This window comes from Bombus pyrosoma, linkage group LG6 (genome assembly GCF_014825855.1).
Source record: "Bombus pyrosoma isolate SC7728 linkage group LG6, ASM1482585v1, whole genome shotgun sequence".
Taxonomy (NCBI): Eukaryota; Metazoa; Arthropoda; class Insecta; order Hymenoptera; family Apidae; genus Bombus; species Bombus pyrosoma.
The window spans coordinates 7,013,161-7,040,955 of NC_057775.1; the positions used below are offsets into that span (position 1 = coordinate 7,013,161).

The 27,795-nt window shown below is 38.9% G+C and overlaps 2 protein-coding genes and 1 long non-coding RNA gene across 14 annotated transcripts in view; 1 reads left to right on the top strand and 2 right to left on the bottom strand.

The window, feature by feature from the left end:
- The window catches only part of LOC122568703 (protein expanded-like), a 118,958-nt gene that overhangs the window by 32,969 nt on the left and 58,194 nt on the right, over positions 1–27,795 (top strand). For 3 of the 9 annotated variants that reach the window (XM_043728756.1, XM_043728763.1, XM_043728764.1), the window contains exon 3: positions 20,013–20,063. The exons of 5 other annotated variants lie outside the window; for them this stretch is intronic. The gene's annotated coding sequence lies outside the window, so the exon portion shown is untranslated. Of the gene's footprint in view, positions 1–19,987; positions 20,064–27,795 lie in introns of all 9 variants that reach the window. One more of the 9 variants, XM_043728757.1, reaches the window with a different exon arrangement.
- On the bottom strand, positions 4,290–17,252 carry LOC122568706 (putative sodium-dependent multivitamin transporter). 4 transcript variants are annotated; one of them, XM_043728773.1, is made up of 10 exons: positions 16,781–17,252; positions 16,315–16,427; positions 15,360–15,522; positions 14,774–15,110; positions 14,436–14,657; positions 13,521–13,861; positions 12,163–12,282; positions 10,393–10,707; positions 9,180–9,551; positions 4,290–8,375 (listed from the first exon to the last, which is right to left on the bottom strand). In XM_043728773.1, exons 4-10 carry the CDS (start codon positions 14,882–14,884, stop codon positions 8,204–8,206), a joined length of 1,653 nt encoding a protein of 550 aa, XP_043584708.1. In that variant the 5' UTR covers positions 14,885–15,110; positions 15,360–15,522; positions 16,315–16,427; positions 16,781–17,252; the 3' UTR covers positions 4,290–8,203. The 4 variants fall into 4 exon arrangements, with proteins under 4 accessions (XP_043584708.1, XP_043584711.1, XP_043584709.1 ...); XM_043728776.1 differs by having other exon boundaries at positions 14,774–15,107; positions 16,781–17,176; XM_043728774.1 differs by lacking the exons at positions 16,315–16,427; positions 16,781–17,252 and adding an exon at positions 15,903–16,254.
- On the bottom strand, positions 11,356–12,156 carry LOC122568708. Its single transcript, XR_006317181.1, has 2 exons — positions 11,656–12,156; positions 11,356–11,555 (listed from the first exon to the last, which is right to left on the bottom strand). It is a non-coding gene; the product is annotated as an uncharacterized LOC122568708 (long non-coding RNA).

A 27,795-nucleotide genomic window follows, 5' to 3' on the forward strand; every position in this document is an offset into this window, starting at 1 on the left:
GTAAGAATGTGGCTTCAAACGTATCTGAATCACGTTCTCGGCCACGTTCGAATTGATTGATTATTATTTTAATGCGAAAAACACGAATCTCCGGTTCAGATGATTTGTTATCGAATTGGTGAAAGTAATCGGTTCTCGGTAATAAGTAGGCAACGGTTTTGCTTCGAAGAATATTGTGAATATTTTCTTGCGTTTAAAATAATAGCAAAGCAATCTTTGCTCATCGTTTTTTGAGCTGTATATATAAAAGGTTGGTATATGTATTTACAAAGATTGAGCGGAAACCGATGCTCAAAGTGTTAATACACTCGGGCGCACTGTACATAGAAATTGGGAATTATCATATATTATATATTTATTGATTTAAATTATTACGGTATTTAGCAGAGTCTATATTCTGTTTTTGACTATTTCTAAATAGAAATTCCAGAAAAAGTATTCGCTTCTTCTCTTCTTGCTTAAAACTAAATGCGACACACTTTGCTAGATTATTTACCATTGGCATTAAAATATTAATTATTATCTGGATAAAATGTTATACACGATGATCTGGAAAAATCAAATAATTTAGGAACATATGGAAAGCTGAGAATCATAGTGGTGTGTGTCATCATCGTGTTCCGTATTTATTCTTATAAAAAGCTAATTTATGTGGCGCTTTGGAAAAGAGTTTCACACGAATTGGAATTTATTTAATTGGACCTTAACGATACTAATATACCGCTTCGATATATCGGAAATAAAATAATGCATCGGCATACAGTAAGAGATATCGTCTTAATCTCGTTGTTAATAAAAGAGTTATGTTCGGGCGTGTAGAACGATTGGCGTAAACCTTCAAAGGATATCAGCGTGTTACACGTATTTAGTTTTTCTCTGGTCGTATCCACGATCGCTTCATCTCTTTCAAATGTCCGCTGCCTATGTAATGATCCGACAAGCGAGACGACGTTGGGCACGACGCGTCAATCATTCTTTAATGATACATACTTACTTGTCTATCTTTATCAAAGCACCGAGCGAGTTAATACCGTTCGAATGAAGAGACGAGAAAACGTATCCGATTCTTCGCGCGTTTAACGAGAGTTACATCACGTATAGCCGTACGTACGGATAGCGCATTTATTTTCAGACGAACAGGTTTTATCTTTATCGTGAATGTTGCATCGACCAGGTGAATAATTGAAATGTATGAATCATATCCGTTCGTTCGAATTCAGATCAACGAACCGGTGTGGTTCGTCGATGGGGAAAATTGTACGGACGAAGACATTTCTTGCTTTCGCGTGATCGTTCCGTACCGCTTGATCGATGGTATCTGTAAGAAGATAAGGGTACAAGAATATGGCAGTCAAGTTCTACCGATGTTAAACGGCTGGTTTCGCGTGGCCGATCGTTTTGTTTCTTTGTTTTTATCCAGTACGTACGATGTAAAGTTTAGGTTTCAATTGCCAGGAGCCGCAATCTGTGTGCACTGTGCACGCATAGTTGTATGCACGAGACGTGCATGCATCCTGGATGCCTCGTTAATTCCACGTATACAAAGTGCAGGTGCGTACAAAGTCGAGAAACTGATACTTATGCAATTAACAGATACCTCCTGAAAACGAAGAACTGAGAAAGTCAATCACGAATCCCTCGAGTCGTTTCGTTTCGTTTCGTTTCGTTTTCTTCGGGTATTCGAGGATGAAGAATCGTTTTCACAGGAAGACCCAGAAATATGAGTTATGCGCTCTTTTTACCTGTTTGTTAATTGCGTACGCGACGTGTAGTTTCTCAGGCGGGTTCGAAAGTAATTTCTTCTTTTTTTTTTCCTTGTTTATCTTCTTCTTTCCTACAATGTTGCACGTTGAACTTTAGCGTTTCGCTGCTATAATCATTATCATTGATTGAATCTCGCATTAGGGATAACTATGGGAACCATATTCTATTCACTGGTCTACATATTCATGAATTTTCCATAATACTGCTCGCTCTGTGTAGCAATTACAGCGGGTTGATTTATTTTGTTACTTCATTGTTAAGGTAATACGTATCGCGTAATAAGCACGATTAAGTGTTTAATAATCGTCGTTAGTGGTATATATCGATCTTCCTGACGATATTTGGCTCTAAGTATCGGTAATAAATCGAGTTAATTATTAAATTCGTCGTATTCGAGTAGACTGATCGGACGAACATATTTTGATTTTCTAACTTTGAATTTTACAACGAAACGAAGGTTTGTGGAGAGCAACTGCATTCAACCACGCCCATCAACCTCTGTATTGGCATAAAGATCGACTCAGAATCTGCAATGCTAAACAAAACGAAAAGCGGGTAACAAGTCGATCTTCGTGGAAATACAGAGTTTGCTGAACGGGAGATGCAGTTACTCTCCACAAGTCACATTACAACATAAATCTAAAAAAATCACATTATCTCTGAAAATGTAATTCATAAAAAACTGATAATTTTTATTAACTCGCCCTGTATACCGATCGGTCGGGCGGCGCGATCGGTTAGAAGGTACTTCTGCGTGAAAGAACAAGTCGAAAATATAGAATAAAACTCTTTCATATGACGCTTTATTTTCGACAAAGTGGAGCTTGAAAATTTGACAAGTATGTTCGGCCAATTCTGGACTGGATAGGAGTAAATAATCGGCAAAGTTAGGGGAAATTATTACATACGAAAATGTACAATAAAAGCTGTTGACAAGGTGCTCTATTTGAATATAAATAGCAAAATTTAACGCGTAGACCACCTCCTAGTCGGTTGACCACGTTATACGAAACACGCTGTATGCATATGTATGTATGCATGTATGTGTGTACGCATATATGCACGCTAGAGGTTATCTCGTCTTGGGCGAAAAATATTGTTTAGCGTAAATTTCGCAAGGAATGGTGTGCATCTTTGGACTCGGTACGTTTTCACAAAAGAGAATACATTGGTAAGGCGCGTGCGCGCGCGTATTTACACAAATCCCGTGTGTTTCTTAGCACGCGCGTGTGTGAATGAGCGAGTATAATGTTTATTATAATGGTGTTATGTACATTATACCACGTTGCTCGTTAGGCACGTATGCACGGTATGAGGAAACGGAACGGTTGTACGCCGTACCGTAGAAACTATGTACAGCTCCGGCGAGGTCGAAAAAATGCCCGGTGGCTATCTGCAGCGTTTACCCCATACCTATGGGGGATTTCTGTACAATGTGGTTGCTGGCGTCGCGTCGGCCAGTGTTCACCGATACGACCAGGATACCGCAGCGCCGGTATAATTAAGAAATTTATCTCGCCGGTTGGAAATAAGAAGGCGACTGTGTAACTCGCGTCTTCATTGCAATTAACATCTGACCGTTTTAGTTGTTTTTACAGCGAAAAAGACGGCGTACGAACGAAATTAGTCAAGTTCAAGTATATCTGACAAATTTTCAAACTCGATTTTCCTGAAATAGACGCCTTTCGACTGAAAAAACTGTATTTTATATTTTCGACGTGTCTTTTCACGTAGAATCACCCTCGCCGCGTTATCGATACAGAGATGACATGAGAAAGGCCAAAGGAAATATCTTGACGATAAAAATTAATTATTCTGGAAATCGTTAATTCCAAATTGGTCAAAGGGATGATCTATTCTCTTCTTGTTCCCGTAACACGTCGTTGCTTTTCCTTAATAACGGCAGTCTTTTGTTTCTGTTCGATGTATCCGGCACGTTAAAGACCAAATTGAAATAATTAAAACGCACTAGTTCGCCGATGGTTAAAAGTAATAATAATTAAAACGAAACGGTAGTGCGCGAAGAGGAACGTAATATGTACGGAGCGCGAATTCGCGTGTAATCCATCATTCTTGCATTCCGTATTCCACGTAGACGGCGTACGTGCTGAGGGAAAGACTCGTTTCGTCGGAGGAATGCGCGGCATTATAATGAGAACGCGGCAAGACGGCGATGCAACTCCGCGACTCGATTATTTCGTTTAATTACAGGGAACATTAGACAAGTCACATCCGTGGCGTTACATGCTCCTCTGAGTTCTGAAAAAAGTATCCCGATTCTATTGTACGCCCGTTGCAATAACCACATAATTATTTATATCTCCCATAATTATTCGAACTTGCATTCAATAGAGACTTTATATTATACTCTGATTGTGTTATAAAGGTAAATAAATGGCCTCGTGCTATCGTTAGCACGCGTGACTGTTACATTCTAATTGATACTATTTTTATCATATGTCGATTGTAATTTTTCGTGGGCATCTGAATATTACTAATATCAATGAACTGGAAGTTACAGGTTGTAGATTACGGACTAATGTATTTATTAATAGTAGAAATTTGCGATTTTACATAATTTGTAGAATTTCGCTAGTAATATAAATTTAATTGCGAAAAACAGGTTCAAATTACTTTGGCACTCGTGCTGTTCTACGTATCTGCTTTGTCATCGCATCCTGTATAATGCATTTTTTAAAAATACTTGAAAGCTGGAAACATATATTTTGATGTGAAGTAATCGAAGAAGGAAATAAGCCTTTTTTTATATACGTAGGTGATAAATCTACACAATTTTTTTTCGAGAAACAAGTAATATCATTAGGTTGTCCAAAAAGTGTCCTTTTTCAGACACGTCTTTCACAACGACGCATATTTATACAAACATGAAACCTAATTTGTCGAACGTTGTGATCTCTAATTCGATAAAATAATATAAAACGGAAAATATCGTACATTATTTCCTTATAAAACGAAAGAAACTTTTCGGACGACCTAATAGCTTAGTTATTGTGTTACTGTAACATTAACTAATATTGGCGTTATTAATATTTTTTAAATACTCAAAAAGATCAAAAACACATACTCAACTTCAGAATTAGTCGAAAATGTATCGAATCTAAAAATTGCTTATCTATAAAAATTAGTGAAACTCGCCATGTTTTCCAGCCATTGTCTTCGTCTAGCCGTTTCCAGAGTAAATTTAAGACATAAATATCGGTAGTGTTGGTACATTACGCGTACCCCTGTAATTTCGTTTCTTGGTAGTGTCTTCAAACTCCCGTTGTTTCTACCTTAATCTCTGTCGGACTAGTCTATTACACGAGGTTCGTTCGAATTAGAGAGAACAAAAGGAGGAAAAACTAACTGGATTCTCTACGAGCCCAATTAGTGGAAATTTCCAAGTTTATACCAGAAAATACCAGTCGTTCGTTCATTCATAGGCGGAACATGGAGAATATTGTTGCGTACCGGATGACGATGGTCGTAGTGCACAGACGAAGACTTATAAAATAACACAGGTTACCTCGTCCATGGGTTCGATTAATATTCGTTGCGTATTCGTGGCATCAATATGCTAAACGCGTATTTAAACGTTAAATATGTATCGTAATTAAAATTGAGAATGATTGCTTTAAACTGTTTTTTTTTTTTTTTTTTTTTTTTAGTTTATTCGATCTGAGAAACCTAAGGATTTTTCGTACTTGAGATCACACATGGAATAATTTTGAACATTTTCTTTTTCCATTCCATCAATATCATTCAAACATCCTCATTCTCATTGTCGATAACATATTATATATTTTATTTGAACGCTGTTTGATCTAATTTATAATCAACGATCTTCCCATAGTTCTCTATCAAGTTTTTCCACGTAAAAATTGTTTTTACAGTTCGCGCTGTCCTTACATAATCCACGAATTGTCCCACGTTAAATTAGCGAACAAGCGAAGCTTGTGAGATGCGCGAATTGCGTAACGCAATTACTCGGGCGAAAGGAGACAGTGATGGTTGCACAACGCGGATGGCGGCAGCCATAAAGGCTCCATTTCAAAAATTCAACGAAAGCCGAGTCGAGTGTCGCGTATATTGAAAACGAAAAAAGATTGTTAATCCACGTATCCAGCGATCGCGCAAGCAGTTCACAAACATTTACGAATCTTTTGATTGTTGTTTATCGATGACGTATGCCGCGCACAGACTTAATCGTTTGCATATGTCTGTTTTAATATTTATGGATGTTCCCACTCCAGTTCTTTGTTTGCGTGCGTTTAATAACGCTAGAACTACCAAAAGTGGTTAGGATATAGATTACGTAGATTTTTATAGACTGACAACGATATATTTTTAGGATTCCACTGATTTTTTATGCAATGTGTGGATAAAACGCTGTTTTACTTCGTAAATTATATACGCTTTACCGAGATAAAGACTAAAAACGAAAAAATGTTTACTTTACAAGACTTTCGAAAGTTTGAGGTATTGAATCATGTTCTCTGTAATTCGAATCTTTTCGTTGCACGTGCGTATGGCGAATTGAAAATTATAGCGGTGAGCCAAGATTTTGACAATTTGAATTTAGTCATGTGCTTCAACTTTGCAGAGTATCATACTTTGGTTTCATAATTAACTCGTGCTGTGTCTATGATCATCCGAAAGCGTAAATATCTTATACGTTTGTCAACGAATAACAGTCTCTAAAAGAATCTGACAAAAATTCATATTAACACCTTCAAATTTGGAATTAAAATCATCAGCGACAATTTTTCATCAATAATATTCAAATGTGTTTAAATACATTATACACTGCATATTGTACAATACATTATTTCCTAATACATTATGATTAATATATAATTATTCGTATTATAGTAGAACATATATATATATGTGTGTGTTATATGTGTAATAAATAATATAAAATAAAATACATGAACTGTAGTGTTACGTTTGAAGTGGGCTGGACACGAAGAGACCACGTTTACACAGTAAATGTATTTTAAGTTATAGCTTTATTATCTGCCACGATACGTTTTCATACTCGACTACATGAAGTATAATCAATTTTTTATGACAACAAGCACCAAAAGCTATTTTACGAAAATCGGCAATGAGCTGATTTACACCACTCTGATTTCTCGATTCTGTGCATCCTATGTTTCAGAGCACATTGATAACCGCGACCTCCGTACGGTTGAAGTTAAAAACTGGCGGTACGGATGCGTAAGCGACAGGTGCTCGTAAACAAGCCCTTGTTTGCTAACGTTTGTTTAGTAGAAGTGGTTGACAAACGTTTGTCACGCACGCTCGCCCATTAACATTTCAAAAAGCTCACAAACATTTGCAAGCGTACTACGTGACCACGTTGAATACGCGACTTTAGTATATAGACGAAACGAAGCACGAGGTGGTCCATTCGGTCTCTCTTCTCTCTTTCTCTCTTTTGCTCCCCTTCCCTCCATTCCCCTCTGTCTCTCTCGATACGGCGTTATTTCCTTACGTAAGCGCTGCACAGTGCACGGGTCGTTGCTTCGTTCTGTATGTCACCGTGTGCCGCGCACGGGAACACTAGTCTGACGGCATTCCATCGTGATTTGCGAACGTTTCGGTAAACGTTCAGCACACCCGTGGTTCGAGTAGTGTTTACGTCTACTCCTCATTGCAGAGAAGGAGAAGAGGTTGACGCCTCGTGACGATAATCGGAATTCCGAAAGGAAACCGAGTACTCGTCCGATCTATTTCCCTGACAGATCTCCTAGATACTTTTTCGAATGGCACCTAGCTTTTCGTTAGTTAAGATATTCTACCTAACATGTTCTATAATTTTTTTTTATTTTTTTTTCAAGATACGATAGGCTTTCAGTTATCCACTACCGCGATTCAACCGATCTTTCCTTTGATCGATCAGATTTTTGTTGAGATAAAACAGACGTTACGGATACCTTGTTGCACTTGGTATCTTTGGATTTGGCCTTTGTTTCGGTTGTTTTTAGGTGAAGGCCAATCGCGAGGCTTCTGCGAGCCATAGCGCGTTGCAAATAAACGATCGATAAGTTAGCTCTGTTTTCTTGTACGAGGAGACGTGTAATTTTTAGTCGCAGAAATACCAGAGACACACGTTGTTCATGACGATGTTGGAAATTATAGGATGACGAGGCAGTATCTTGTAAGGAGCGATCGTCCGTTTAAAAATCGTATAATGCGACCGATTAATGGTAACTCGAGCGGTAGTGGAAATCGTAGGATATTTAGAAGACGATGGTGGTTATTCGTTATCGTAAAATTATGTGTGTGTGTATGTATGAATGTATGTATGTAAACAAGTTCGTTCTTAGATGCTGTTGCGTCACTTGTTACGCGAATCAGCGTACGTACGCGGTGCTACTGTGCTATAAAATTCGTTCGAATTTCTCGATTCTTCTCTACATAGTCGTGATAACTAGGTCGGTGTGAAAAGTTCTGGCTGTGTATTCTTGGACTCTTTACGTGGGATTAAATTCAAAATCCAGCTGGAAATCCATCCTACTACGAAACTGATCAAACTTCCTAGTGGACAGTACCACATGTAGGAAATACGGTAGAGGTAGAAATACGAGTCATTGTTATCTTGCCTGCAACAGAAAAGCCGTATAATTTATTACCTCTTAGAAATCAATTATGGTAAATTGTACTACGCGGAATAAGTATTAATTTTGCGATTAAGGAAAACGTTGGCGATTTGATGTAATAGGTGCAGACGTAGTTTAGCGTAAGTAAGTTGTGGTAAGAAGCATGACTTCTGTTTGAGAAAAAGTGTTTGTAATAGATACTATTCTTTTGCGTAATATTGGAAATTTATCTCTCTCCAAGTAACGTTGGTAAATATCCCTCGCAAAATATTCTGAGAAATAATTCTATTTTTGTACAACTGCCGATTATTTTTATAAGCGTATCATCGATGAAATGTTGAATAAGAAAAATTGAAATGACAAAGTTATATAAAATTATTTTATATACATCCCAAGATATTTAATAAGGAAGAAATTTATGAGATCAGTGAGTAACGATAACAATACAATTAACGTTATACAATTAACGTTAATAGCTAGACAGCAGATAGTTCAAAGGACAAACATGTGTACTTGTAACGAAACTGTACTGCAAGTACAAAATGAAGTACTAGCTTGTAATATCGAACACAGTTATAATCTCGAATACTAATATGCAGATAAATATAAATAAATAGAAATACGAAATAGTTGGGAAAAAGTTTCTTTTAGGGGATACGACTTTCGAAATATTATTTCCCACTACGCTAAACCTTGAAAAATATCTGAAATGATGAAAGCCAAGAGGCAGTTGCATGTATCAGAAAATGTGCGTAGAACGGAGACTGAAAATATGCGTAGTCAATGAATAGCAGGCGAATTCCTTACTGGTATTCGAAATGCAAATTCGACGATTTCTCATGATCGTAATATGCATCGGCGTAGCTACAGTTTAAGGCGGTGACGTTCACTTTGTTTGGAATCGGTGGCTTTGGCTGACCGAAACCGATCCATAAAGAGAAAACGAGGCTAGTCAGGAGGCCGATGATGGCTCCTTTCTGATTTCCCAACCGCGTGAACATGCCCAAAGTGAACATGCCGAACACGGGACCACCGACCACGCCGAAAATCGTCAAAGCAGCCTGAAGAAGCCCGCCAAGAAATCGACCCATAAATGCCAATCCTATGCAAGCGATACCGACTATAAAAGCCAGAATCTTGCTGACTATGATCGATCCGGTTGCGGTAATCTCCTTGCCCCTGAAATAGTATTAATTGTTTCTATGTTGATGTAGTGGATTACATATTTCGCACGTACGTACACGCGGGTTTGTACGAGTGATCGGAATACCAAGAGATAAGTAACGATATATCAACCCTTTGCACTCCTATGTCGAGTGTGACTCGACATCGGTTTTTATCTCAGGAGCTCCTTCGTCGAGTCTCACTCGACATTCTTTCAGTCCTGTCTTTTCTTTGGTCTGGAAACGTGCGAAAGAAAACCAGGATCGCAACCTGGAAATTGTTTCAAGACATATCGTATACTTAAAAATTACAAAATGCAACAATAGTGTGAATAAAACTGGTATTTAAGCGAATTTCTTTCTTCCTTTATTTATTTAAATTCTCTTATTTTTTAGTTAAAGTAAATTTCAGATAAAACGCTTAAAAGCGTTGGGAGATGGTGGTAACGAAATTGAAATAAAATTCGGAGTGCAATGGGTTAATTAGGGGAGATGAGTTAAGAGATTACAGGAGATTTTATAGTTTCCGCATAAACGCATAAATTAATGCGGTCTATTCATGACCAAATATATTCAAATTCGCTTTTCCCGAAGACGTGCTGTTGAACGAAAAAAATGTCATTTTACATTTTTAACTTATTTCCCAATATAGAATAAAGTTCTGTCAATTATCTGCTTCTGTCCTTGACGAAGCAACAACCTCCGTTCTCTAAAAGACGAAGCCCCCGATGCAACTTTGTCATTCTCGATTTTCACCTTATTCTGGGTCATTGAATCATCCTCTAAATACAGATTATCGTATATTATGACCGAAGGCATAGTAGATTCAGGTCGTTTCACGGTGTTATGAATCTTACCGAAAACGATATACGGGTTTGATAAAATCTTCGAGCATAACGGCGGCTAGGGAATTCACCGTGGCGGAGATGGTGCTGAGTCCAGCGCTGAAGATGCCGGCTATAAAAAGTCCTGGCACACCTGGATACTCGGAGAGCATGTCCATCACGTAAAGCGGCATTAATTGATCGTACGAGTTGATTCTTCCGGCCTGAAGGGGGTCGCAATCACGATACTTGGTATATATCGCCAAACCGGCAAAGCACAGGCCCAAAGACATCAGCGAAGACAATGGCCAACTCCACCAAATGGCAGTTTGCGCGTCCTTTACGTTTCTAAAAGCGAAAAATTCGGCCATAGCGATAATTTTATGGACGATTATCGTTAAACCGAATCAACAGCGTAGCCGGACGAAGAACGATTTATCGAACGATCGCTACTGACGGTATGCATGCGAGATACGTAGCTCGGATAAAGTCTACAGGAAAATTCCTCCGTCTTTCTGTCGTGTCGTCACGCTACGAACAAGAGAATCGCGATAATGTGCCTCGAGATGAATACAATGCCATTGGAATTCGGATCGGGATACGCAATATTCGAGTTGTATAGAAATTTCGTTCGTAGACCGGTTCGTTGATTTATCGAACGTTAATTTACGATTGGACGAAAGAAGGAGGAAAGATCGATCGATTCGAAGATCGTGCATCGTTATTTGCTCGTTTTACGAGTTTTTGTTGCTGCTACGAAATGGATTAGCGGAACAGTAGGTTGAAGATTCTTGAATTACGTACAAACTTCACCGATCGATCTTAAACGAGGTTAATTCGAGTTTCTTCCAGTTATGCTATAAATGATATTGCCTATAATAATATATTTCATTACATCATAAATATTTATCTGTAATATCTAATTAATTAATCTGTGATTTATGTGTATAGATATCGAAAAAAGGTAACGAGTTTTAATTTAACACAGGAGCTGTGTTAGCGTTTGCATGTATTTATTGAAATAACTCTCACGATGAAACTATTTGAAATAATAAAAATCTATTACTTTTCAACCAGTAACCAACGTAAAAATTGAACTTGGTACGTTTTTCCCACGTAGTCTCCGTATCGTGTTACGTATTATTCCAAGCGCAAGAAGGTTAATTTTCGTTTAAACGAAAAACTGTAGATGCTCGCTAAATCTCGAAGGGATTGTTCAAGAAAAATAGACGATTAAAAAATATTAATTTGTAAATATCCTAGCTACGAACAATCGTTATAAGCGATTTTAGTTACCTGTAATCGTTATCGATAGCGGAAACTATTTTCGATTACAAATAATCATCGCCTATAAGCAATGAGAACACATTTTTGTTACTGCTAACCATTATCGATGATGAAAATTTATTCCTCCGTTATCCACGCTGAAAATATATTTTGTTTATCAAAATGATACTACAAAAAAGTATTGACAAGATGAGAAAATAATTCACTTTGCAATGGGAAACTTTCGCACGCGGTACTTATTTTATTAGAGAGCTGCTGACAAAAATTTGTTCGTGTTCTTTTTCTCGATATACCGGCAAATTTTGAAATAGCCGAAAAATAGCCGCAGCGTTATACGAGCCCATAAGCGTCGAGATGGAATTCTTTATCGTCTTCCAACGTTTAAAAACGTATCAACGAAGACGTCGCGTCGATTTACGGTAAATTAATTATGGAATTCCGATGAACGTGTATAATTGGCGGTATCGTGGGACACATACGCATTGTATAGAAAGTCAGCAGCGGGTAGATACTCACTTGATGGTTAGCATTCTCTGAACTTGAACTTGGTTGGTGCCGTACAAGGAAAGGTAGGTGAAGAAACCTCCAAATGTCAAGCTCCACCAGGTGTGTCGCACCGTTGGGTCCATTGAAATGCTGAATGAATGCACATACCATTGTCAGTATCGATACCCGACTGGATTCCTCGTAAAATAAATGTTTCATGCCCGGCATGATATTTGAAAGTGTGTTAACTGCATCACGCTCGTGGCAATTTACAATATATAATGCCAAAGAGAAAATCGATTTAACCAGTTGCTAGCGCACTGTTATACTCGTGTTATACAACATAACGGTTCGTATTATAACCACGGTTAAAGAATCATGCTCTGATTGTTTCGCTGTTCTAAACGATACGTAAAGCGTAATAATATCGTAATATCTACCGAACACTGGTAAATTGAGATTTTAGTTGGCTATTCGCCGCAGCTCTTCCTATTTATTTAATAATGAGAAGATAAATTGTAATTTTCGCGTTGAACGATGCACGCACAGACTTCTAGGTTCCATGAGACTGCATCATAATTGAGTTTTGCAAACCGACCAGAACCATATACGTACCGACTTCTGCAAATAAGTAACACCGTACGAGACACTCGATACGAGTACCTACTCGCGATAAGCGCAAGTGGACGTTTTAGTTATAAAATTAAGTCGTTATTTATTAACCATGCGTATTATAACAAAAACTAGATTATATTATGTCTTATTGGAACTTAAAATTAGGAAGCGTTCTGTAAGTTACGTACGAGAATGTACAGGGTGTTTGTGAAAAAATTATTTGTCGTGTCTTTGAGAGGTGTTTCTATAGCTTTGGATCGGTGCAGGTCCGTTGGAAGAAATAATCGCAAAATTGACGTTGAGCATGATTTTCAAGGCCAAATTGTTTGCTTATCGCGACGTATAGTATTCGTTACGAGGAACAAGAGTCTCGGAAGAACCACGGGTCGGAACTTGGAAGAAAATGTTTAAGTTTTACCAGTCTACGCAATCACATTTGGAATTTGCTTGTATTTCAAACGCGAATGCAGAATATTGGCCTGTTTAGCTGTCGCAAAAAATATCAGAACTATGCCAGAAACTATAACAAACACGCTATCGCTATGTTCTAATAGTACAACTTAACACGCTACTTCTTAACTCTAATGCTTGAAAGAGCGAAGAATAAAAAGAAGCAAGACAGCAAAATAAGAATAAAGTTATAGATATAATATCATACAAGCGTCACGACACAAATGTTGTAACACACGAGTGTAAAAAAATCGGATGTTGTACACGCCGTTATTTTTAGCGATCTATGCATTCTTAGTACGAATATCGTCTGAAAAATTCACCTATCGAATTCTATTCGCGACCCTTGACGAGCAATCTCCCATATCTGATCGAGACCTCCGACATTCACGGCTGCTGTGACGATCACCAAGATAACGGCTATCAGCATCAAGAGACTTTGAAATATGTCAGTAACGAGGACTGCCTTGATACCGCCTATCGTCGAATAAAACGTGCAGACTAATCCCATGCCGATTACGCTCGCAGTTGTCGAGATACCTGTGGTAGCTTCTAGAGCAAGTGCGGGTGCGTACAGCACTACACCGCTGTACAGAAGCAGCTGAAGCATAAAAGCGAAGCTTCCTGCCAGCCTCGCCGCCTTACCAAAACGTTTGTACAAATACTGAAAGCATAGGAAAATTTCTTTTTATTTTATTCCTGTCTGCTGTATTTCTTATACGTCGTTCTATATATAATATTGTCATAACTGTGCTTCTATCGTATACAATACAATCTCGTTTATCCGAACAGGGAGACAAAACAGTTCGGATAACTGTGCAGTTCCGATTATTGTTTGGAACAACGTAGGATTCGTGTGTTATACTTTCAACTGTTCCTCTTTCGACGCGTAGAATTTACTTTTCGTAAGAAACGAATGACCGCGAATAACGGTATACTCGTTGCAAGAATAATTATTTATACGTTTTACAAAATTACGTTCGATCGTAGTTGGAATAATAGAAACTGAGCGTTCAAATAAACGTAGCACTAGTGTACTATTTTTTAGTTTTACTTAGAACTATCTATATCTTATCCGTGCTGTTTACAAACAATAAAAGTTTCACTACCATTCACTACTACGAACCACTAATAATTCACGTAACATTAAAATAAAATTGTCACACGTAACGATCCTTGGTTCTTGTCTTACAAAGTTATTAAATTGAAATTGAAATTGAATTTTTCTGGAAACTTACCTCAAAGGCGCTGGCATTGCCAAGTTTGAAAAACACCGGCATGTATAAGTAAGCGATGAAGGGAGTAGCAAGTCCGTAAGAAATGTTGATCACAGCGTACTGAGTACCATACACGTAATTTTCTGAGCTTACTCCCAACAAACTAACCGCAGATAGATACGAAACCATTAAACCTATTGCGACTGGTGCCACTCCCATCGATCTGTCCGCCATGAAATACTCCTATCATATATACAAATAAATCTATGTATCTCGTCTTAAGCGTGTCCCATATTATTTACGCAAGAATTGAAACAATTTTTACACGGAAGAATTATTTATACCTAAAGTAAATTTACCTCCGTCGATTTCTGTTTCCCTCCGGTGAGCCAGTAATACACACCAATTCCTGAACTAATGATCATCGTAATTGCGATCACCGCGTAATCCGCAATTACCAAGGTAGCCATGTTTCGGTTCTGCGATATCGTCAAATTGAATTCGATGAACAGACTATGTGATGCTTGGAGGCGACTCAATTGTCGGCAGTTTGTTTATCCGATATATCGTTCAGCCGGCACGCGTTGCCTTCTCAATCATCGTTGGCTTCGACACGTTTAACGTCGATGTCATTTGCGTGACGATCGCAACAACAGCCTCTTGCCATTTCGTCCTCTTAGTTTCTAAGATTAGCTGCTGTTTTCGATACAAATAGAAATTCATTGTAACACTGTAATTAATTGTAACACATTGTAATGAAAATTCTGCTTAGAGAGCAACAAACGTTTAGTTCTTGTAATTTCTAACTCCACGCGACAGTGTTAGACCTCGTAAATTTGAAACTCGGTTTCCTTAGTTTACAAAGCAGCGGGGATACAGCAAATTGAAACTAGAGCGACGATTTGCCTGCAGGTCGTACCAGGATTATTCTTTCTCTACTCTTACCGAATCTCGATGGACACCGATGAATCTCGTTGAATCCCCGTCTGCCTCTTTGGACTTTAATTTTGATGCTCATTGAAATTACCGTGGGATCATTTGTTCGTATTCTTCTTCGTCTGCGAGGATCGGCTGTTCGTATCCTTTGCACGAACTTATTCCTAACCTTCTGTAATAGGAATTTTATGTCGTTACGAGAGAAGATTTACAGTTCCTTGTCTTAATCTGAGAAATGGAAACTGTATAAGTTGTAAATGGATTGCTTGGTGGCACTATTACGCTAAAGTATTAGGTCGTCCGGAAAGTTCCTTTCGTTTTATAAGGAAATAAAGGATGCACAACATTTTCCGTTTTATATTATTGTATCGCATTATGATCCACTTTGTTCTATCAAAATAAAGATCACGACGTTCCACAGATTAGGTTTCATGTTTATATAAAAATGCATCGTTGTAAAAGATGTGTCTGTAAAAGAAAGACACTTTCCGGACAACCCACTGATACAATATGCACATAGCGCTGTGATATTCGGATAAAAACAAGTTTTACTTTCGGATAGGTCGGTTTCACACGAAGATACGCGCAGCGCGATACGCGTATGATAGAGACTGATTATATGTACGGAGTTCGGAGATGGAAAGAAGTCTCATGAGATGCGACAGTCAAAGAAGGTACTGCTGCTCTGTGTCGCTCATTATCACCCGATGTTATATAGTTTTACTCGCGTCTAACTTCACGACTGTACTGAGTCTACCAAAAACAACCAATCAGACTCGTATTCCTTCCACAAGGCTTCTTTCGATCTCTACACGTACGTATCATGGATATAGGAATATAGGATGGACCATTAAACATCACGTGCGTCCACATTAGCACCTTCTGGCAAAACTGCTAGAGCGCTGACGTGGCTCTGACCGATCCTTTTGCTCACTTTTACTTACGAACATGTACATGTACTTACGAAAAATTACGTATTTGCGCGATCACAATCAATCATCGATGTAGCCCCAAACGTGTTCCTCGCCCTCTCTGGAGGTGGCTTCACCACCCTCGGTTACCACGATTCGCGAATCTCTGTGTGAAACCAGATTTAGGTATAACGTGACGCTTTATAATTCATGAAATAATAAATACATATACATGTATATATGTTATACAAGACGTGTCAGGGTGGTACAATTAAGACATGCTGCATTTTCTATCTGTTATCACATGTACATATCGTAAAATCACTCGGTTGTACCTTGTTCCATGTATTCTATGTATGTGTGCTTCGTATAATATGTATGTATATCGTAGTACATGCATTTACACATTTGACAGAAGTTTTTATTCTTGTTCGATGAAAAATATCGAAATTTATAACTCGCATGGCATTATAGAGACAGTCAGTTATAGAAAATATTCGCTATACACGTTAAACATACCTTCACTTGTTTCGCTGTGTACTGTATCCTTATTTATCCATGGAAGTTTGAATTAGCATATACATACGTCGGTAACTGTATATGTACACGTGTGTCACTATATCCGCAATATCACATAACTAAATAAGAAAACTTTCTCGATAAAAAATTTTTTTCACTTTCTCTGATAAAAAATATTTTCACTTTCGATACGCAAATACCGCGTCGTGTCATTCGAGGCTTTTCCCCGGATGACGTATGCTTGTCGACAATTATCCGCCAGTGTGGACGTAGCTTTTATACGCGAACTGTTTCTGGTCTTGAATTTTGTCTGCCACTGATCGGCTGCGACACGTGTTTGCGGACAATTGCCTATCAGTGCAGACTTGGCTTTTAATAAGATCGTCGAAGTCCGTCGATGACTAAATTGTTGGGAGAAACGGTTGAAGTATTCAAGATTAAATGCAGATAAGAGAGATACGCGTGATAAAGCGAAGAGCAAAGATTCGGTTTTTATCGTAGAGTTTCGGTTCTTCGACTGTAATTACTTAAGGAGTGCCTCATAAATAAAGATAAATAAAAATGCATTGCGTGATTATCGTTGAAACAGCCAATGATCTGTATACCTGCTTTAAGAAAGGTATTAAAAGCATATTTTTCAAATACTTCACCTTGTCGTTTGATACAGTCGTAAACTTCAAAATTGTCAAGCAGATACCACATGTATTGTGATCACGTGGTGATCATGTATTGTGATCAATGTGTAACGTGGATTACGCTACATAAACGAGCGCATCGTGAAATTCGACTCGAAAATCTATTAACAGGAAATAATTTAGTCGACGGTATCTGTTATTAACAGTTTAATAAAAAGTAAGTAGAACGAAGTTAGGAATAAACAATTCATAGGAGAACAAAAATCTGAATGTAAGAACAGCTAAATAATTAAGAATATAGATAGTTATAGGTATACACACTTATACAGAAGCTAATCGTATCTTATCGTATTATTATTAATAATTTGTGTTATCGACGTGGCTTTATATTATTAGAGTGTGCGGCCTTAAACTTCTATTTCTTTATTAATCAATTGATAGAATTTTTCTTTTTCAACATTCTCCGACATATCCCGTTATTGAATTTTTCTTTGCGCAAAGTCACGCGAGAAATTGCTGCTATAGATAGTTACGCTATAAAGATTACAGTTATAAAGTATACGGCAAATATTAAGCGAAAGACCATAGATATCGAATATCATATAGGTCTGTCACAGTATTTACAATACTGGCGACAAGCCTTTCCTACGTGCTATCATAGGATGCGTTGTTTGCACGACGAGCGCTTCTTGCAGAGCCACGGTTTATGAACGTTCGCAGCTATACAAAGCTACGCGTTCAACGTGCACGTACGTACGCACTTCCGCGTTCCCTATATCCTATCCGAGAGAGCGCGGGTGTCTCTTACGATTATCGTCGAAATAAATTCAGCCGTAACCTATGGGTCTTCCTCTTCCTCTTCTTCTTCTTCTTTTATTTCTTCGTAATTTTCCTTACCTATTCTCTTTGGAATAAAAGCGGCAGACGTTCTCAATAGTATTATCTTATAACCAGCGCATACGCTGTCACGGACGCACAATTATAGACAGAATTCACTGTAGTAATATGTTTTTTACGAATGTCTTGGAAATTAAGTCTGCTTTAATTGCTGTCTGGCGCCTTGTCTCGAGTCTGCCTTTAGATTTTCCATTCGTCGTCACTCGTCAATTATGCAAAACAACGAAAGATGCTTCAAACAAATGTTATTCAGTTTTTTAAAGACTATCCTGACAAACGGAAATTAATACGGCATTGCATTGAAGAGAACGAGGGCCGCCCTCTTGCATCCCTCGTCACAGAAAAATTCCTCGTACTTCGTAGCGATCAATCTCCCTGTTAAATAAACCGTTAAAATGTAGAAAAGAATTGGTCGATGTTTGCTATAGTTTCGAAGAAAATGGTTTCTAACAGTTCACGCGGACCACTCTGCATTACAACTCATTTGTGCACACGTGTACAGTCGTAACTCATACGCATATGCATCAAATGTTCCTCGCGTTCCAATCGTTAGGATACCGCTGGAATAATTCTCGCTTGATTTTAACGTACGAGTCAGCTGTCACATAGATCGCATTATCATTGGCGATAGTCGTGACAAAATACTTGACTATTTCGGCAGATATTCATCGCACGACGGTATTTTATTGGTCATGGCCGACCGCGTCGACGGTGTGCGTTTCTCGCGTGCATTCTTTGTCGCGTCAGAGGCTTCAGTGTCGCGGATCTACCTGCGGTTGGAACGGGGCAATCCGTAGCCGCGATTCCTGTCACGACAATAATAAATTTTCCGTATCAAGCCGTCGCTAAGTAGAAATTATTTTGCAATTAAGAACAGGTTGTTCCACGGATCGAATCGATTACGATCTAATCATCCGTCGTTGCCGTAGCCGCTGCAATTTGCCGTTGAGATTTATTCATAAAACCGTCGATTTATTCGCAAATACGTAAGAGAAGCATTCCAGCGCGACTTAACGAGAATGCTAAACCGCAAGGGCAGGAGATCAGGGACTTTACTGGAATGCGCGGCGAACTGCATGCACGCATGATGCATTCATCGAGCCGTGGGTGGAAGGAGAACGAGAGAGAGATAAAGAGAGAGATAAAGAGAGAGTGAGAGAGAGAGTGAGAGAGAGAGAGAGAGAGTGAGAGAGATGGTGAGGGAAGAAAGACGGAAGCGCGTAGGACGAATACAGTCGATGCATCTTTTAACGGATTGACTGCTGGCTGAATTTTACGTATCTCATCTACTATGCCAGATAACATTTATCTTACTTTAAAATAAAATTATTTGTAACATTAGGTAGATCGATTAAGTGAAAGCGATTCGTTAACGAAAAGTGGGAAAATTATTATTCTTGCCAATGGATACGATTATTGGCTACGTTGTTGCTTCAAGAACGGACGCGAATGTTTCTTTACGTTTAAAGTAATAGCAACTTCTTTTTTTAAGGAAAAGATGGAAAAGACTTATACGGAACTGGTATTAAACGTATTAAACGTGATTATACCGACACTTTGATACTCTTACGGTTAAATGCCCTATAAATCCATTTGGTACATACTCTACATATATCATTATTGTAGCATGAACGATATTGAAAATGTTGTAAATAATACTGTTGGTGCATCACAGGTAATGAGTAAGGCTATGGTTTCAGTGGATGCGTGCTTCGACGAATGAAACACGTGAAGAAAGAAATGCATGCAACGTAAGTACTTATTCTCATAAGAATCTTGTATACTTCATTGTTTTGGCGTTATCCATTAGAATGTTAGTTCATCAAAAACACCGTACCTAAGCTAATCCATTGTAACCATGGCCTAATCCTAACAGCATGTATGTGTTCGTTAATGCTCTCCACGGCAAGTCCTTTACGCTATTTTGTCCTCCACCTATGCGTTATCGTTATGAGACAAAAAGAATTTAGGAAAAGATGAGCAAAGCGCGCGCGTGTGTAGCAAAGTATTAAAGTAGAGCGCGAGCAACTTTCTAAGCTGCTTAAACAACACAGTTTGAATTAACGATCAATATTCGAGTGGACGACTACTTTCGATCGTTTTCCTGCCTGTTTCGCGTTAATCTCTCGTTGTGTTGCTCGATAGCTTCGTTTTACAGAGACAGCGAAAGACGAACGTGCAGAAGCAGGAAGAGGAAAAGTTGGGAAAGCCACATTCCTCTCGTAACGTACGTGTAATTATCTAGCTTATATAGTTTCGAATGACATAAGAGATGTACTGGTTCTCGTTCTTCAGATGCTAACAGTGATATCGCTAAATGCTTTTAAATTAAATCATTCGTTAGAGTAGATCCATCTCGATATAGACGAGCGAGTTTCTCGTGCATTTCAATGTACGATATGTAGAACTTTATTTATCCGAATCTAGATACGTTAGAAAATATTGAGCCATTTCGTACAGTTGAAATTAACACTGTCTATGTATCAGCGAGACGTTACAAATCGCAAATCGCAAGTTACAAGTTAAAAAGCAGCGTCGAAAAACATCGTTGCGTTAACTTCAACGAGTTTGCTAACGAAATAAATAAAATTTTACAAGTTGTGTATTATCCAATTACCTTATTTGAGATTTACAAGGAGATTTACAACGTACAACTCGTAACTTATCGATTTACCTATTAATAAATAACGTTAGCAAACGACAAGTTGCAAATTGACACGGATCGTATATTTCTATTTTAGAATTTTACAGTCTTGCGCGAAATGGGATAATCGGTTGACTTGTAATTTGGCAGGTTTACATGTTTACAAGTCGCTAATTACACGTCGTTAGTATCTATTCATGAATTCTAGCGCAAGTATTATAATAACAAGTTTGATAATAAACCAAATGAAACGTTGATGTAAATTGCACGTATTGAACGCTGATTATCCTATTCGGCGTAAGATTGTAAGATTGTGACAAACAAGTCTGTAACCTGTACCTCCTAACTAGTCAATTCTAATATACTATTAATTAGTAAATTATTGGGTGAAACTTCGACTCGGGCCACCACTGTTTTCTTAAACTTCTTTTTTCCATTTTCTCATTACTATCGTACGTATATCACTCGACGAATACAGACGAAATATAACAGTCTTGAATCTAGAGTTCCATTGGTTCGAAAGTTACGCGTATTTAAAGTTCCTTACTCTTAGCCTTAACCTACCGTGTACAAGAAAGTTTAGAAAGTACATATGTATCTCGCGTGAAATGGATTTAGGATTGCTACGCAAAACAAAGAAAGAAATGGAAAGAAGATGATGAATTAAGCCTAGTTCACGCTGACAGAGACACAGATAATTGTCCGTAGATAGTCGTTCGTCGATGGTCACGTCAGGCAACGATATCGTCAGCTAATGTACAACGATGTATCTACGTGCGTACATTTTTTTGCGGACAACGTACGCGGATTGACCAGGAACACCTGTCTGCGAACGATCGTTCGTCGGTATAGACTGTGTTATAGAGTTTACAGTAGCTTAAGTAATCTTATACTAGCGACGCTTTGAACGCAAATTACGATGTTATGTTTTCATTAGTATACAATTAGGTCTGGATAAAATTGTACGTACGGCCGTATTGAGATGCGATCGTAATGAATCGTTGCTAAATGCCGGGTAACAGTGTGCCAGACGCTAGAAGACGCTGCCGAGAAGCAACGCAACGAATCGAAGGAAACGATCGATCGGCTAATCACCTCGATAATACGAGACTGTTATTGCTGGTTGGTGATTATTTCCTGCAACGTGTTATTCGGAGATCACTGAAATATCGAGATTCAATGTGTTACGAACGCGCTTGAAAATTGCGTGTGCGTGTCGGATTTTGAAAGAATGCGATATTTAATAGAGTATATGTTAAAAACGTACGTTAGAAGATAGACAGAGAAGAAGAAGTATAGGAATATCGTGACTTTTAACGTCGATATAAATTACGATACGTAGGTGGAATGATATTTTTCATAAAAATTAGTTTGTTACAAAATGAGACACGAAGCGCACAGATTTATATATTTTAAAAGTTCGGCTTGAGATAAGTAGACAAAATAGACAAGTATCGAGGATCAGTCTGTAACTAAACGGCGTAAAAAGTGTATAGATTTGTTTGTTTAAAGAAATTCAGCTTTATATTACATTCACGAATCAGCAAAAACCATTTGAAATAATTATACGTCGTTATATTATATTATAGAATAGAACTCTCTCGAGTCGACTACGACGCAATCAGCATACGACTTTAGTTCGGATTGACACATTCACTCTCACTCGCCTAACCGGAAATTCGTGAAATTCTGCGCATTTCACGGGCGCCGGCTGCGATATAAATTCAGTATTTATACATTCGCAAACACGGTTCGCTCCAAATTACCCCAATTTCCAGTCATTTTTCCTACCAGACTTTCCAATTCAGATCTCTAAAAATAACGTCGATAGATTAAATGTAATTCCATCGAGAGCGCGTACATTTACGCGTATTCTGCTTCGACTCGTGACACCTTTAAAAGAATATTATCAACGGATTTATCTGTCGCCGCATAATAACAGGAAATGATACTGCTTCTTTAAATAAGATATAACGAGAATACTGAATTCTATTAACAGCGTTGCCATTTCTGAATTCGCCATTTAGAACAGAGTAATATCTCCTCGCTGTATACTGTCGTATCATTTTTAATATCATAACGAAGATAAGATTTTGAAATCTTCCAACAATATCCATCAACTTTACCTTCGTCACCATTCAGAAGAATATCCGATGCTTGTTCTCTGTACCCTCGAATAGGTAGGTTGCTAGGTAATTAGATTTGTACGCGCTGAAAAGGACGAGAAGTGGCGAGAGTGCGCAAAACACGGTTACTCATGCCGGTGGAATGTAGTTCACATTGTTTATATACCGCCTCCTACGTGCATGCACGTCGCACTTCGCCGAACGATAAAACCAGTCGCCGCGCCGGCGGCGCGGCGCTCCCGTCGTGGATATCGGTCTCTCTGTGCGTGTGCGCATGCTCCGTCGATCTCCACTTTCATCCCTGCCGATCCGTGCGATCCTTAGCCCTGTTTTCAAATTCGCCATGAGTGGTCACGCTGGCGATCAGGGAAAAAGGTACCCACCCGCCATTCGAGTACGTTCTTCGATGCGATCGAGATCTGCATACTGATGTTTCACGACGAGTTAATTGCCGGAGATCGGTACCGGCACAAAGGTCGCCGGTGTCGCTTGTAAAACATCCTAGATCGTTTGACGTGGCGGTAATAAAAGACTCGTAACGCGTATGGCATTCGTTATAGGATGTCATTTCGTATGGAAGAATCTTATGGTTTGGATAGTCGCCACCTTTGCCTCCGTTGTTTCTTTGCTTCGCGTTTGCTTCGTTATAACGCGAGTATCTTGCGACATTTGCCGGTATACGAAGGCAGTTCGGCAAATTTCCGATAGTAACAATTTTAATATCAGGTTAGCTTTTATGTGACGTGATTAATCGATTCGTTCAAGTGTTCTTAAAACATATACGAAAAACATAATTATTTCAGAAGCAAGAATTTTTACAATCTTTAAGTTGTTGTTTTGCATTTTTTTGCATATTACTAGCGCGTGTATGTATATTATCGTTAGTCCTCAGGATAAAGGAGGATGAATTTTAATTACCATAATAAACCAATATGAATATATTTGCGCAGCTCGACATTCTGAATCATTTTTTCCTGTACATGCGACCGTCGATCGACCATACTTTCCGAGATATTCGCGAGAAACTGTCGATATCGCTACGACGAATTTTGCTTGTAATTCTGTCTTCGTAACAGCGTACGCGTTAGTGTTAGTACATATAAACGAGGGTTAGACGAGCTTAAAGCATCGTAGACTGTAAGAAATGTCTGTTATAACTTGATTAAAAATGACTATCATCGATGTATTGGGGTTGGGATAGTCTTTTCAGTCCGGCCACCGCGACGCTTGCGTAATTAGTAACGTATTACAAAAAACATCATGTTGATTTTTAGAAAGTGAAGCGTTATATCGATCAGTGCAGCGGAAAGTATGGAGATATGAAATGCATAGATAGATAAACGTAGAATTAATATCATATGCTTGATTTCATGCCATCTTGGTTTTCCTTACAAACTGTTTCGTTGCCTCTAATCCTTTCAAAAGTGCAACTTGTCCAAATTACCTAAAACACGTTTGAATCTTCTTGTTTCCCCATACCAACGTTCTCGCGTAGATAATCTCGTGGAGAAAACGACACGTAGAAATATGGAAAACGTTATAAGTTTGCAAATATAAAAATTGAACATCGATTTAAAGTTAAAGCAAAATCAATGTATGTACAAACATGCTACAAGCAACAGCGAAAAATCATTCTATAAAAACACGTGCTTTTCTCCTCTCGAGATCCGACACTTGGACGTTAGAATATTACCCCACACCCATTTCACCACAGCCATGAATCACGACTCGCAACAAACACGGTTCATCCCCTATCCTCAACTCGAAGCCTCTTCTCGAGCATCGAGCATCGAGCATCGAGCATCGAGCATCCAGAGATCCGTAGGCCTGACGCGCAAAAATTGACTCTCCGTGATTTTCCTTCGAAGTCGGTACACGGGGTCGGTGATCGCGAGGAGAATGCAACAGGGACGCAGGTTGAACGGCTGCGAAATGCATTGGCTATCGGGGTCCAAGAACGGCCGAGAGAGCAACAAGGATACGAGACAGAGAAAAAGAGGGATGGTAGAGAAGGGTAAGAGAGAAAAAGGAGTTTGGAACGGGGATAGGGAGAGGGCGGCAAGAGGGAGAGGCAGAGGGAGAGGCAAAGGGAGAAGGAGAGACCGGCTTTTATAATGGCGCGGCAGTTATACCGGTAAGCGAGTAAATGCATCAACGTGCTGCAAACCGAGAGGCACCTGAGAAAGAGAAATAGACAACTCTGGCTACGAGTACATATATGTATGTATGTACGAGGAAAAGAACGGACCATGAGAAGAGGGTGGTGGGTTACGGCGGGAGGGGGAGGGAAGGGAAGAGGATCGAGGAAAAGGGACAGAACGTGGAGGCTCCTCGGGGTGTGGGCGGATTGCACGCGTCTCTCGGTAATGGATCCCATCGATCATCCCTCCGCGGGTAGATGGTTTCTCCTCCTTTCTGCTCTCTCGCGGATCGTCCATTAGTCAATTTCGTCGATTACCGTGGCGACTTGGTCGAATCATGGGACGACTCCGAAATAACCAAGCCGAGGAGGGGAGAAGAAAAACCGTTCCGAGACGCGGCCTTAGTATATATAATAATAGGGTAGCTGGAACAATGTTGCAAATTGTGTCTTTAAGAGGGATCGTGAAGAATCTGTTGAAATATGGAAATTTAAATTGCGATCTTTTTGTCGGGATGCTTTTGAACGTTCGTTGTAAGAAGATTACACGGAAATTATTTATAAAGCTAATTCTCCTTTCTGTTGTTCCTCTTGTTCGACGATCGATAAGTCTTTGGGGAATTCGCGAAGAAACCTATTGCAAGGCGGAAATTGGAATTGCGATTCTTCCAGCAGGATATGTTTAAATATTCGTTGCAAGGAAATTATTGCGAGATTATTCCTTCTTTCTTTGAAGTCTGATAACTTCGTTGTTATTAATTCCTTCGGTTTGTTTTTTCACTTGATACTCGAACGAGGGTATATTCTGTCGAACAGTATAACGTGTAACAATAATACGCCGCACCCGACTTCCCATAGCGTTGCTAGCAATCTCGCAATTGATGCGTCCTTCAATCTTAATTAATACCATATATTTCTCGCCTTTTTGCATATCATCTGTTTTATAAATAAACGCGTAACGATCAGCTAGAATTATCAACAAGCAAAACCGTATATTCCAACGATAGCAAAAAGATACAAAGTTATGGAAATGTAATAACGAATGAAATATGTAATAACGTTTCGTTAAGCTTCGCACATATAAATATAAAATACATATATAAAATATAAAATACATAATCGCAATGGAATGCTCTCGAGGAGAGGTTCCGTGGAAATCGAAACAATTAATCGGTTCCAGAGGGCTTGAAATTCCACGGTAGATCTGATGCACTCCGCGTGGCATTTTTTTGCACGACTTATTGTCCGGCCGATTTATGAGCGGCGCGAGCGAGACCATCCGTTTCTCGGCTCTCCGTCCATGCGACTTGCCTCTTGTTCCACGGAGATGAAAATAGGGTAATGCCGGGAGCGATTTTGTGATTTACCGTGGACCAACATCCAAAAAGGGATGCAGCACACGTATTGTGCACCGTATGCGGAGGCTTCGCTCTTTTTCTTTTTCTCCTTCGTCTTTTCTCTTTTCTTTTTTCTTCTTCCTCTTCCTCTTCTTTCTCTGCCTTTTCTTTTTCTTCTTCTTCATCCTACTCCTCCTCCTCCTTCTCCTCTTCTTCCTCTTCTTCTTCTTCTTCTTCTTTCTGTCGTTTCTACCGGCTGGAATCTCTGGAAATGCCACTGTGATTTGTGCGACCGGTTACCGTTTCCATTTGCATATCCCTTCGGCTCTTTCGTACATTGTTATCTTCGTTGCCACGTGATTCTTTGCTCTAATAGCCTGACGTCAAGTAATCCCGGTAGTCGTCTTCTCTATTTTCGAGGAACGTTACGGAGGATCTGTTTGGTAATCGGTGACGCTACCTGGCTACTTAATCGATTTTTCATTTTTTACGGTTTGTTGATATCGGTTTTTTTGCATGATATTTCGGTTTGATGTCTTTCTAAATATAGGGTTAATACGAGGTTTTCGTGCTACCTTGAAAAAGGACGCGCGGAAATGTGACATTTGCTTATACGACGATGTCATTTAAACGGAAGTTTGTAACTTGCAGGGGCTTTCAGAAGGATTCGTTAATCGATTTAATCCCGACATTGATACTCGCTAATTATATCACGTACTGTACGTATAATTTGTTAGCGTAATATCAAATTTCTTGCCTGGACGCGTGTTCTTTCATACCTTTCATACTTCAAAATATAGAAAATATTTTTCATCGTAATAGTAAAATATCGAGGATATTAAAGCGTACTTCCTCATAACAATAATCGTACGTTTGACTTCTACGAAACTTGTTCTCAACTTATCAGTTATTTTTAACAGACGCATCTTCGAATCTAGCAAGTTGCTTCCGTTTTCAGTTACGCTATCTCATGTAAAATCCTTCGGTTTGATAATCAGAAAGTAAATTAGAATAAATAAAAATTCGAAGATCAACAAGAACGTGTTCATCTCCTGTGTCTTTCTCCTGTGACCTTCGTACGAAAAACAAGCATTGTGACATACATCCTGCATTTAGTACCCCGGTAGCTTACGCTTGCCGAAACAAAAGCACAGCGCAGGAGAAAGATATCGTAACGCTAATTGTAAACATATTTAACAAGAAAGCGATAATACGTACTTTTATTTCAGAAGCGTT